The 13,000-nt window shown below is 43.9% G+C and overlaps 1 protein-coding gene across 3 annotated transcripts; it reads right to left on the bottom strand.

The window, feature by feature from the left end:
• Nucleotides 1-2,183: 2,183 nt before the first annotated feature.
• Nucleotides 2,184-8,902, bottom strand: LOC113030675 (actin cytoskeleton-regulatory complex protein pan1-like). 3 transcript variants are annotated; one of them, XR_003273631.1, is made up of 2 exons: nt 8,578-8,902; nt 2,184-3,532 (listed from the first exon to the last, which is right to left on the bottom strand). XR_003273631.1 is itself a non-coding variant. In XM_026182328.1 (2 exons), the coding sequence occupies exon 1, from the start codon at nt 8,530-8,532 to the stop codon at nt 7,099-7,101; it is 1,434 nt and encodes a 477-aa protein (XP_026038113.1). In that variant the 5' UTR covers nt 8,533-8,571; the 3' UTR covers nt 2,184-3,532; nt 6,784-7,098. The 3 variants fall into 3 exon arrangements, 1 of the variants encoding a protein (XP_026038113.1); XR_003273632.1 differs by lacking the exon at nt 8,578-8,902 and adding an exon at nt 4,919-5,647; XM_026182328.1 differs by lacking the exon at nt 8,578-8,902 and adding an exon at nt 6,784-8,571.
• Between the last annotated feature and the right edge of the window lie 4,098 nt (nt 8,903-13,000).

Below are 13,000 nucleotides of genomic sequence, written 5' to 3'. Positions count from 1 at the left end.
TTTTAAAGACATCAAATTAAATTTAAGGTGATAATGGAAACCAGCGACACCACGCGCGAAACATTCGCTTACATCTTCCTGGAGATGACTTGGGCTCACAATAGAAATCACTGTGACTCGTACGGCTCATAGTACTGCACCGAACTCAGGCTTCCCTCCTGTCAAACACCACTTTAGCCCCTGAATAATCTGTATTACAACAGAAAACAGAGCTTTTTTTGTACTCACGGAAACAGACTCAAAACTTCAGAGCCTGTACTTTTAATTCTCACGACCTCTCGGCTCCAGCGTTATAGTCCTAGCACCAGTGTTGGGAAAGTTACTTTTAAAATGTATTCCACTACAGATTACAGATTACATGCCCCAAAATGTATTTTGTAACGTATTCTGTTACGTTACTCACTGAGAGTAACGTATTCTGAATACTTTGGATTACTTAATATATTATTAAGCTTTTTACAGCTACATGAATGTCCTATTGCTGTGTGATTTATTACTGTTACTGAAGGTTACTCTCCACACCAACACCAACTAGATGTTTAAATCTTAATATAAATGAGTAACAGTAGGTGGACATTAGGTAAGGCTGCACTTTTTGCAGCGATCTCGTGTAGAAAACTATTCCTTGCGTATATAAAACAGGTCCGCGGCTCCGAACCGTAGTAAAGGGACCTCTGGCTGATACGTCGGGTTCGGTGTCGGCTCGTAGCTGAAAACTAGCTTTACTTTGTTGTCTTTGCTAGCAAGAGACAGAGAGAGGCGTTGAAAGACTGCTCCAACGGGACTTATTGTTTCAGAGGAAAACACGAACACAGCGTACAGTCGAGTCTTAACAGCTTACTTACAGCTGGACTGGTCAGGCTCTCTGTTTGGCTGCAGTGGTTATTATTATATTTACATGCTTCCAGCTCCTACTTTTCCTTTTTCTCCCTCCTTGCTCACAGACACATCACGGGTATGGCAGTCCATTCTCCCTGCAGCACGGACTACACTGCCCATCAGGCTGCATGCTTTAGGGCGATGCCTGTAACACTCTGCCTGTTGCCTTCAGGTTAAATCATTTTAAAAAATATTTCTTCACGTCATTGTGAGATGAGATTATTAGATTGAGACACGGGCATTTGAGCCTCTTAATGTTTTGTTTGGGTTTCCAACGGCGTGGAATTACCAAACATAGAGAGGGCGTAGCCTAACATATGAAACAGGAAAAGACCGCCATGTAATCCCTTTACTTCAGCAAAGTAACTGTATTCTAAATACCACCTTTTTAAATGGTAACTGTAACGGAATACAGTTACTCATAGTTTGTATTTTAAATACGTAACGGCGGTACATGTACTCCGTTACTCCCCAACACTGCCTAGCACTGATATAAAAGTATTACAAAACTTTTCATCAACGTCTCAGCAGGACAGAGAATAAGACCATGATTCATGATGTCATTCCTTCCTTAGGCTACAGTAGCTGCTTTTGGCTGGTTCCAACATCATGATGTGTATCAGTGTGTTTTACACGTGAACCAACACGGTGCAAATGTGGGACACAATTATTTTTGGCACAAAATACTTGGACTATTTTAATGGACGTAGGCATGAAGACACCGCTACTCGGCATCCGCTCTCTGCTGTCATGTTTGGACTACTTGAGCTCAGTTTATTTTTGTTTCTAACTGAAGTGACAAGGAGATAAAGAAGTGTAATGTCACCCTTGAATGTTTGGAGACAGCCTTTACTATGCAGGAGGACGAGTGGGGTAACAATCAGGAAAAGGACCACAGTCTGAGTGACAGTGGGTCTGTTCTTTCTCAGGCACCGTTGCAGGTCAAATCCAGACGTGATCTCTTCTCTTTCCCGCTGCTGGTCCCCCATGGCAAGCGTCATGTGACACCGCTTTCTGTTGAAGAGGCGCATTACAAATAGAAAGAAAAAACTGCTTCAGAGGGACCGTTTAAAAGAGCAGAGAGATGCTAAAGAGTGGAAAGTCTAGCACAGAGCTACACCAGAGAGTCATTTTCACAGATTATAAAAATGTTGTGCCCCATAACTTTTCATATACTGGTGTAACCCGGGTTTAAAAGATGCATAAATAGTAAAAGATAAGTGAAGTCTGAGAATATAAATATCAAAGAGTTCATTTATTTAAATTTTCTTGTTTATTAAAAAGGTAAAAGTTCATGTAAAATTATTAAAAACATGTTTGCATTGTTTAAAATAAGTTATCTTTCTTTTCTTGTGAATTGTTTGTGAGAACTGTAATTTCCTACGGGGATAAGGTCGGTGAAGGTAACACAGGGTGGAGAAGGAAAAGGGAAAAAGAGACGAGAGCGCGAGAAGAGAGGGCGGTGGTGCGTGAGTTACACGGAGCACCCGGAGAAGTTACCTTGTTTTTTATGTACTAAGAGTAAGTGTGTTTTGACTTTTCGGACAGATAAGTCACAGTGTCGGTAGGCTAGTGACATAACACGTAAAGTTTCAGCGTGAGTCTGCTGGACTGTGTGCTTTGTTTCTTGCGGCTGTGCACGCATTAAGTTAAAGTGAGGCTAACCCAGCCGTTCGCTAATAAGGACTACTGTAGGCTGCCGTTTCGCTATAGTTGTGGAACGTAACAAGCTGCAGAGGATCGTTACCGAACTGGATAACGACGGACACACCCCAGATAGTCACTCTGAGTGCCCGCGTCACTCAGAGTACCTCTGGCAACGTGGGAAGCTAAAACAGGTAGCTTGTGGAGCACGTGGAGATCACGGACCTTCCTCATCTTTGTGCTACTGCATTCAGAGCGGAGTGTTTCTGACGGAGCTGAAGACAACTTGTTACCTGGATTAAGCTGGTGGGAATTGCACGTTTCACAAGGTACTGAGTTTATTTATTTATTTTTTGCTCGTTGAGTGAAGAACTTCCGGTTGGGAGATCGTTTTGGATTTATACTGGAGCAATACAGGCCTGCAACGTAGGGTTTATCTCTGCCGGCTTTAGGTTTAGTTTGGGACTATAATTGTTTTATCACTGGTGGTTTACACTGTATGTGTGGAGATTCTGTGTACAGTGGGTAAATTGCTGTGTGTGTTTTTGGTTTGCCTGAATACTGAAATCTGCCATTTTATTATTTTCTTGTTTTCATTGTTTGGTAAATTAAAGGAGGGTTGCAATGCTCTACTTTACATGGTGTATGACATGATTTACTGCACTATAGACACTAGTGTTAATTTTCGCGTGTAGTGCTACTGTTAAGGAATAAGCTTCATTGATCCCTGAAACAAAAGAGAAGTTAATTTAAAACATTGTACGAGAGTACACTAGAAAAAGAACCCAAAGCCCATTTATTTAATGGTATTGAGTAAATGAGGGCTACATAAATGGAGGCACCGCTGGGATGTTTTTGGGTCTCATAGAAGTATTAACAGAGCCACACACTAAAAAAAAAAAAAAAAAAAATTGTAGCATCCAGTCGAACTGAGAAGGCCAGAACTGATGGTTGTTGAATGACCTTTATTATTCCTTGCCGTGTATCAGACAACGAACCAACGTAAGAGCTAGACAAACAAATGAAACAATTACCATATTATTCATGTACAGCATCTTAACCGCTCATTACGCTGGTCTAACCGTTATCTATTAAACTATATAATACATATTATGCATTTCAACTTGCTCAAATTAAATCTTATACATTACAAACCTTGTTCTTGTTCTGTAGCTAGAATCATTTGTCTTCGTACAATTTAACTATATCCCTCTCTCCCTTTTCTCCGTTAGCATTAATTTTTCACCTTCTTCCGTCTTTCTGCACATCAAGCCGTTTACCGTTAAAAACATTCACTTCCGGTCCCACAGGAAGTTACCAAAACAAAAGCACAAACGTTACATTACGTGAATGTGGGCCAGCTTTACACATCCGCCGCTACACTCCCACCAAATTATTTGCTGTTACAAACAAATAAAACACAAATAATTTCTAAACAGGTAACTTAACAATGATAATACCTTTGTATATGCAACAACAAATTCTCATCGCATTTTAACTGCTTAGTGCATCTTGTTTTTCACAACTTTCCAGCAGTAGAACCAACTTATGAACTGGGCGTTCCACTGTAGACATCTTATGCAAACGTTCACCCTTTTTACTAAGGTTTCTGTCTGCAAAGGTTACTTTGACCTTTCTCACAAGTCCATCTTCGTCTGTTATGGTGTCCACAACCCTACCAAGTCTCCATTGGGATCGTGGCAGTATTTCTTCCTTGTCCATCACTATGTCACCTACTTGCATATTCCTTTTAACAACATGCCATCTCTGCCGGACCCTGATGTTGTGCAGATATTCTCCCTTCCATCTGCTCCAAAATTGCTCCGTTAGGTATTGCACCTGACGCCATTGCTTCCGGGCGTACAGATCCTCTTTAACAAACTGTCCTGGAGGAGGCAAGGCTGTTGTGGTCTTCATAGTTAGGAGATGATTTGGAGTTAATGGTTTCAAACTGTTTGGATCATTGAGATTGTCTGTCGTCAATGGGCGGCTGTTTACTATTGCAGCTGCTTCATAGAGAAAGGTTCTGAGCGATGAATCGGTGAGTCGTCTCTTTGCGAGAGCGAGTGTGGCGTTGAGGACGTTTCTCACAGTCCGAATTTGTCGTTCCCATACTCCACCTGCGTGGCTAGCATGGGGTGTGTTAAACACGAATTCACATTGTTTCTCAGATAGAAAGATTGTCAGTTTTTCAGTGTCTATTTCATTCAGTGCTGCACACAGTTCATTTTTGGCACCTACAAAGTTAGTACCTCGATCACATTTTATTTGTCTGACAGAGCCTCTCAGAGCTATAAAGCACCTTAGTCCATTAATGAAAGCGTCCGTAGTCAGGTCTTCTAACATTTCTACGTGTACTGCTCGTAAGTAGAAACAAGTGAAAAGGAGAGCGTACCTTTTGTTTTCTTTTCTTGCTTGTTTGGTTAGGAACGGGCCGAAAACATCCATACCACAGTATGTGAAAGGCGGAGAATGCTCGACTCTTTCTGTGGGGAGATCTTTCATTTTTTGTCCTTCCACAGCTCTCCTTAGTCTCCGACATGTCACACACTGACGGATGTAGTCTGATACTGTTTGACTTAGCTTGGGAATCCAATAACCGCTGGACCGTATTTCGTTCATTGTGAAGCTCTTTCCTTGATGATTTATTCTTTCATGACAGTGAGCGATTATGAGTTTTGTAGTATGATGGTCTCTTGGAATGACAGTTGGATGTTTGAATGTGTTAGGAAGCGATGAGTGTTGTAGCCTTCCTCCCACCTTGAGCACATTGTCTTCGTCCAAGAAAGGATCCAACTTGTAAATTTTGTTGCTCTCATGTAGTGCCTTTCCTTTGCTTAATGTCTTTATCTCATCTGAAAATGTTAGTCCTTGTAGGTTTTTGATAATCACCATTTCAGCGTTTTGTCTTTCAGTTACAGTGCTGAGTGACTTTGATTTGTCTCTGAGTAGGAAACGTTTGAGACGTGCTATGGCACTGACAGCGTGTGACCAGGATGAGAACCTTGTGAGACGGTCACAGAGACTTCTGTGTTCTGTAGTTTGGCTGTTGAGTGTTTGCACGTTTCTCACCTCTGGATCTCCCACCAAAAGTTCAATAGACTCTTTAGTTGGAAGGTTTAACTTCTTTTCGCATAAGAACTGAGGGCCTGTGAGCCAGTTTGATGATAGCAGTTCCGCTACTGATGTGCTCCTTGATGTTATGTCAGCGGGGTTTTCACTCGTCGGTACATAGAACCATTGCTGTGGTGTAGTATTGTTTTGTGTCTCGCCTTCAGGTCCATTATCATCAATCTCTTTGGCATCACCCCTTTGTATAATGTCATTTATGTATGTGACATAGTCTCTTTTGTATTTTTCATCACGCATTGGTTTACATGTGAGCTGATTGAGTCTGCTCTCGGCGAGTTGTCTGTTATCTGCCATTTGTAGCCTTTCTTTAAATGGCAATGGCATTTCATAATGTCCCTTTTCTGCTTGTGTTATGCCTTGTTCAAGTTTCTCAAGAAACCTAAGGTCGTCTTGAGACACCGTCTTTTCGTTTATTTCGTTTTCTTTAAAGTCCCTTTCTAGTGCACGTATTGCATCTGCGGGAGTACATGGAGGCATTTCTTTAACAGTTATTCTGTGACAGAGACTCCTTGTTGTCTCTGATGCACTGCATGGCACTGAGTTGCCAACTATGCTCCATCCTAAATCAGTTTGGATGGCATATGGCTCATTGTCTTTACCTAAGAGTACTTGTCTAGGCGCCAGAGCTTGGGGACAAGTATAACCTATCAGGAGACTCACCTCACAACTGAGGAGCGGTCGGATCTCATCTACAATGGACGACAAATGACTCCACAGTTTTGCCGTGTCACATGTTGGTATGTGTTCTCTATTTGCAGGTATGTAGTCCTTTGTGTAAGCAGTTGGGAGCCTTAGCACAGTTGCTGAATTGTAACCTCTCACTAGAAGATCACACACCTTTCCGCTGCTTACTACTGCATTTTTACCCATCATTGTGGTAAGTCTGAGTTTCACAGGGCACACATTTGCTTGCAGTTTCTGTGTTACATCCTGATCTATAAAAACAGTGTCGCTCTGCGTGTCTAGTAGCGCATAGACTAGTTTTTCCCTTTGTGGATTAGCAGCCGTTGAGACCCATACTGGGACTATCATGGAGGTGCTGACTGTGTGTTCTGCTCTAGCGACATTTAACGCCATGGCTGTTGCACTTTCAGGTGAGTTCCCTTGTGTTGCGTTGTCTATACTCACTTGAGCTTGCTTTTCTCTTTGCAGACTAATGCTGTAGTTCTCATCGTGAAGACAGGTCGGGTGTCTCTTAGAGCAGGTTTCACAAGTGAGGCGCCGTTTGCAGTCCTTAGCACTATGACCTTGCTTTAAACAACCATAACAATGTTTATTGTCCTTTACATGTTTCTTTTTCATTTCCAGGGTCATTTGCAGAAAGTTTGGGCACTTTATAAGTGGATGCAACTCTTGGCACAGTGTGCATGAAAAACTGTTGTATATTTTAGTCTTTGCATCTCTTTGCAGAGAAAGGAGGCAAATTCACTAAAGCTGGGGAATTCACCACAGCCCATGAGTATCTTTGTTACATGCCTGTTCCATCTTGTGTTTATCCAGTCTGGCATAAATTGCCAGACTGGATAAACACAACAGTTTCTGATTTTCTTCACAGTCATTGAGTATTTGCAGTCCTTTCACGTGAGGCATAGCAAGTGTGCATGCATTCACAAAATCAGCAAAGTTCCTTAGCCCATCAGCATCTCTCGACTGTATTTTAGGCCAACTAGATAACTTCTCTCTAAATGCCCTTTGTAGCACGAAAGGCTGGCCATACCTTTGGTTTAACTTTGCCCAAGCATCGTTATACGCTTCTTCATCATTTCTGAAGAAAGTCCCTTCAAGGCACTTGCGAGCTGAGCCAGTTACATACCTTTTCAGATAGTACAGTTTATCTGCTGCTGACATGCCAGTTTGTTCAATAAGTGACATGAAAGTGGATTTCCATTCAATAAATTTTATTGGCTCACCACTAAACATCGTTGGTTCTGGCGTGGGGAGTCTATTTATTCTTATGCTGTCTTGTACCGCCTGTGCAAGCTGGCTGACACTAGGAGGGGTTGTTGGCGCCGGTATGGAGTATGATGGTACAGTGTGTTTGGGTGTGTGCTCTGGGTTCACCTTTTCCATCTTAACTGAATATGCATCATCAAGTTGCGACAACTCTCTGTTGTAGGCGTCCAACCTGGCGCAAGCGGCTTCCACCTCCCTTTCGGCTTTCAGGCATTCCAACTCTGATGTTTGAACTGCCATTTGTTTCTTATGCTCCTCTTCTAGAGCCTTTATCTTTTCCTTCTGTCTTTGTTCCTCTTGTACAATCTTGTACTCTGCCTCCTTTGCTGCTAGTTCTGCTGCTGCCTCTGCTCGTTTTGAAGCAAGATGTGAGGCTGAAGACAGTTGGCTACGTTTCGATGCTGCAGTTGAACCATAGATGGATTGGGCATAATCATGTTCTAATAGTCTGCGTAGACGTTTTCTTTCATATTCTCCATCAAAATCTCCATCTACACCGCTTATTCTTTCCAGGATGACTTTCACGATGTCATGAGTAACTGCTTCACATGCATCGGTTTTTCTTCGTATGTCTGATGAAGGTGCAATGTGACTTCTCATTTCAGTGTACAGCTTTAGCAGTTCATCTTTTCTTTGCTCTACATCATCTGCAAGATCTGCCATTTCTTTCTCTGAAATGTCCAACTTTAATCTTTCTCTTGTTTCTCGCACTCGTATTTTCCATTGTTCATAAAGAGTTAATAGTCTTTTTTCTTTTTTACTTATCTCTTCTTTCTGATAAGTTAGCATTTTTTCGGTTGGCACCTTGGCTCTTTCTGAACGCCTTGGAATCGCAGAGTTACTTTGAGCTTTATCTTGTGGCTCATTTAATATTTGTTCTTTGTTTGCAAACTGTTCATTAATGTCTTCTTCTGAATCCTCCATTTTAACTTTATTTTCCTTATGCCTTTCGCCGTTTTGTTCTCTGACCTGCTTCTGCCATCTGCTGGACGTTGTGGGAATTGCCGTTAAACCTTGAGCCCTCGTGGTGTAGCAAAATGGCGGCGGTCAAGCTCTTACTGTAGCATCCAGTCGAACTGAGAAGGCCAGAACTGATGGTTGTTGAATGACCTTTATTATTCCTTGCCGTGTATCAGACAACGAACCAACGTAAGAGCTAGACAAACAAATGAAACAATTACCATATTATTCATGTACAGCATCTTAACCGCTCATTACGCTGGTCTAACCGTTATCTATTAAACTATATAATACATATTATGCATTTCAACTTGCTCAAATTAAATCTTATACATTACAAACCTTGTTCCCCTGTCGACTGTAGCTAGAACCATTTGTCTTCGTACAATTTAACTATATCCCTCTCTCCCTTTTCTCCGTTAGCATTAATTTTTCACCTTCTTCCGTCTTTCTGCACATCAAGCCGTTTACCGTTAAAACATTCACTTCCGGTCCCACAGGAAGTTACCAAAACAAAAGCACAAACGTTACATTACGTGAATGTGGGCCAGCTTTACACATCCGCCGCTACATAAATTAAAAGTTAACCTACAGTAGCTAGTTTACACTTCTTAGTATTTTTGGCTATTATGAGTATGGCAGACCACACCGGGCTCGCTGCAGAGCTGAAGAGGTGGTGTCGGGGTGAAGGTTTGGAGGAAGCTAAAGCACTCTTGGTTCTGGTTCCAGAAGAAGTGGAAATAGCCCAGATAGAAGAAACCTTGGAGACTATTAAGTGTCTAGGACGAGTCCGGGTTAGAGGGCGCTTGTTCCACACCCCCTTGAGCTGCCTAATGGTTCTCTGCGAGTGCAAACAAAGTATACCTAAAGATAATGCACCCAAGGAAGTGCTGGACCAGCACAGTGGTGAGAGATGGCCGATAGTGACTCTTAATGAATGTGCAGCTCGTGATGATTTTGCTGTGAAGTTGAAGAGTCTCTTAGACACTGAGGGTAGGACTATGGAAGACATACAAAGCTTATTTCTCAGCTTTGCTCCTCCGCAGCCCAGCTCTGATCCTTCCATAAACTCCACTGAGTCTGTCTTGCAAGCGGTTGGTGATTTTTTTGGAGAAGGCACGTAAACCACAAGCTGAAGGTGGTTATCGGCGTTTGAGGCTGTTTTCAGGGAACTTACCAGTTCCCCCTAGTGAAGACCCCTTTGACCATTGGCTTGAGCAGGCATGGCTCATGGTAGAGGAAAGTGACTGTACAGACAAGGAGAAAAGGCGCAGGCTGATGGAAAGTTTAAAGGGGCCGGCGTTGGAGATTGCCAAATCGGTCCGTGAGTCAGACCCTGAGGCGGGCCCTGTTGAATACCTGGAGGCTTTGGAAAGCGCCTTTGGCAGTGCTAAGTCTGGGGATGATCTCTATTTTGCTTTCCGCTTAATGCAGCAACAATCAAGTGAAAAACTGTCTGATTTTCTGAGGCGTCTGGAGAGGGCCCTCAGTAAAGTTGTTCAGAGAGGAGGATTTCCAGCTTCTAGCAAAGACAAAGCTCGCCTAGAACAACTCCTGAGAGGGGCTGTTGTTTCCGATCTCATGCTAATTAATCTGTGCCTGAGAGAGAGAGAAAGTCCAAACCCCCAACTTTCCTCCAACTCTTAAGTGAGATTCGCACAGAGGAAGAGTATGAGGCATCAAGGAGGAAACTCAATACCTCAGTCCAGCATGTGCAGACAAAACCTTTAGGGACTGACAATACAGAAATACAAAGTCTCAAAGCTGAAGTTAAAGAGCTTAAGGCCAAGTTAGCCACCTGCATGACTAAGTCCCCTGATGTCAAAGAGAAAGGCCCGTCCTCAGTGCAGTCAAGTGAGCCCAGTGACACCAAGGAACTGGCTGCTTTGAAAAACAAGTGAAAAGACTGCAGCAGAAAGTAGCCCAAAGAGATACTGTTCCGGACTCCTCTTTAAAACTGGCTACCATGGCAGCAGTAGAGGCTAACTCAAAGACAAGGACCCCTTACCAGAACAGAACGCCTTTGGATGAGCAGTTCTGTTACCGTTGTGGGGAAAAGGGACATTTTGTCGCAAAGTGTCAAAATCCTGAAAAGCAGAGCAAAGTTATTCGAAAGCTCATCCAAACTGTCAAGACACTGAAAGAAAGTTCAAGTACTTCAACAAGTAATGCCCCTGACACTGACTGTCATGTCAAGCAGGGTCTTCTGACTTCTCCCACCCCAGCTGGAATTCCGGAGGGACTGATTGGGCCCCCAAGTATTGTGCCACTTAAAGTGAATGGACAGCCCTGTAATGCCTTATTTGACAGTGGATCACAGGTCACCATAATATTCGAGTCCTGGTACAAAGCCCATCTGCCTTCCACCCCAGTGCATCCAGTCACCGGTCTCAACATTTGGGGTTTAAGTGAGTCCAATGTCAGTTACCCCTACCTTGGCTATGTTGTGGTAGATGTTGAGTACCCGGCTGAAGTGACTGGCACCAAACACACAGTACCTGTCCTTGCCCTGATCTGTCCAAGCCCAAAAGAAGAGCAGATTCCTGTCATTGTTGGCACTAACACCAGCCATGTCCGCAATTTGGTGCAGGAATGCAGAAAAGAGGGGCGTGACATAACCAAAAGCCTGGGCATCCAAATTCACAGGGAGTCGCTACCCACTTTCACAGACTCCATCACCCTAGGCTCTCAAGATGACCAGGTTGGCTGTGTGACTTGGCAGGGTTCAAATCCCTTGTCCTTACCCCCTGGAAAAGACTTGCAAATAACCTGCAAAGTTCATTTTCAGCAGACAGTTGGCAAAGAGATCTTGATGTTTGACTCTTCTCCCTTAGCTCCTCTGCCGGGTGATGTCCTGCTTCAACCCATGGTTGTGCCCGCCAATGCGGTACAAGTTAACAGCTTCAGGATCCTGGTGCAGAACCAGTCCGCCAGGGAAACCATTATCCCGGTTGGAACCGTCATGGGTCACCTTTATCGCACCGAAAGCGTCATCTCCATGCCAAACAAAGAACCAGAGACGACAGCATTTGACAGCAGCCAGATCGACTTTGGTGACTCTCCTGTGCCTGAAGAGTGGAAGGGCCGGCTTAGACAGAAACTAGCGGAACGCTCCCACGTCCTCTCAGTCCATGAATGGGACGTTGGCCTTGCAAAAGAGGTGGAGCACACCATCCGCCTGGCTGACACAAGACCTTTTTGGCAAAGATCACGTCGACTGGCACCTGCAGACATAGAGGATGTAAGAAAACATCTGCAAGAGTTACTCTGTGCCGGCATCATTAAAGAATCCCGTAGCCCCTATGCCTCACCAATTGTAATAGTTAGAAAGAAAAATGGCACCATACGGATGTGCATAGACTACAGGCTCCTTAACAGTCGGACCGTGCCAGACCAGTACACGACCCCCTGCATTGACGAAGCACTGGATTCTTTGTCTGGGAGCAAATGGTTCACAGTGCTGGATCTGCGTAGTGGATACTACCAGATTCCAATGGCAGAGGAAGATAAAGAGAAGACGGCGTTCATCTGTCCCCTAGGCTTTTTCCAATTTGAGAGAATGCCGCAGGGAATAACAGGAGCACCTGCGACTTTCCAGCGTCTAATGGAAAAAACAGTCGGAGACATGAACCTCCTCCAAGTCCTGGTTTACTTGGACGACCTGATTGTTTTCGGAAAGTCGCTGGAGGAACACGAAGAGCGGCTCATTAAAGTCCTAGATCGTCTTGGAGAAGCAGGACTAAAGATCTCCCTGGACAAATGCCAGTTTTGTCAGCCACAGGTGAAGTACCTCGGGCATATTGTGTCTGCCCGAGGTGTCTCTCCTGATCAGCAGAAGATTGAGGCTGTTACCACCTGGCCTCAGCCCCACGACCTAAAGACTCTGAGATCGTTCTTAGGTTTCTGCGGATACTATAGGCGATTCATTGCTAACTATGCTGCCATTGTGAGACCTCTCACTGAACTGACCAAAGGTTATGCTCCGACACAAAAGAGCAAGAAAAAGAGTCCAGACATCAACAAGTCCTACTTGAAAGAGTCAGAACCCTTCGGAGATCGGTGGGATGACGCCTGCAGCAAAGCCTTTCAGCAGATCATCCACTGCCTAACCCATGCACCGGTATTAGCCTTCGCTGATCCTACCAAGCCCTATGAGCTCCACGTGGACGCAAGCTTCAAAGGATTGGGGGCTGTCCTATACCAGCTACAAGAAGGGGACCTAAGGCCAGTTGCATTTGCCAGCAGGAAGTTAAGTCAGGCTGAGAAGAGGTACCCCATACATCAGCTGGAGTTCCTGTCATTAAAGTGGGCTGTGGTTGATCGCTTTCATGACTATCTGTATGGGGCGCTGTTACACCCCGGCCTAGGCAACCGGAGTGCAACACGAAAAAAGTAAAAATAAAGAAAAAAAAAAAACACACACAAAAAACCC

Source organism: Astatotilapia calliptera, chromosome 10 (assembly GCF_900246225.1).
Source record: "Astatotilapia calliptera chromosome 10, fAstCal1.2, whole genome shotgun sequence".
Taxonomy (NCBI): Eukaryota; Metazoa; Chordata; class Actinopteri; order Cichliformes; family Cichlidae; genus Astatotilapia; species Astatotilapia calliptera.
The sequence above is the reverse complement of the archived record's forward strand: the minus strand, read 5'-3'. Positions and strand labels throughout refer to the sequence as shown.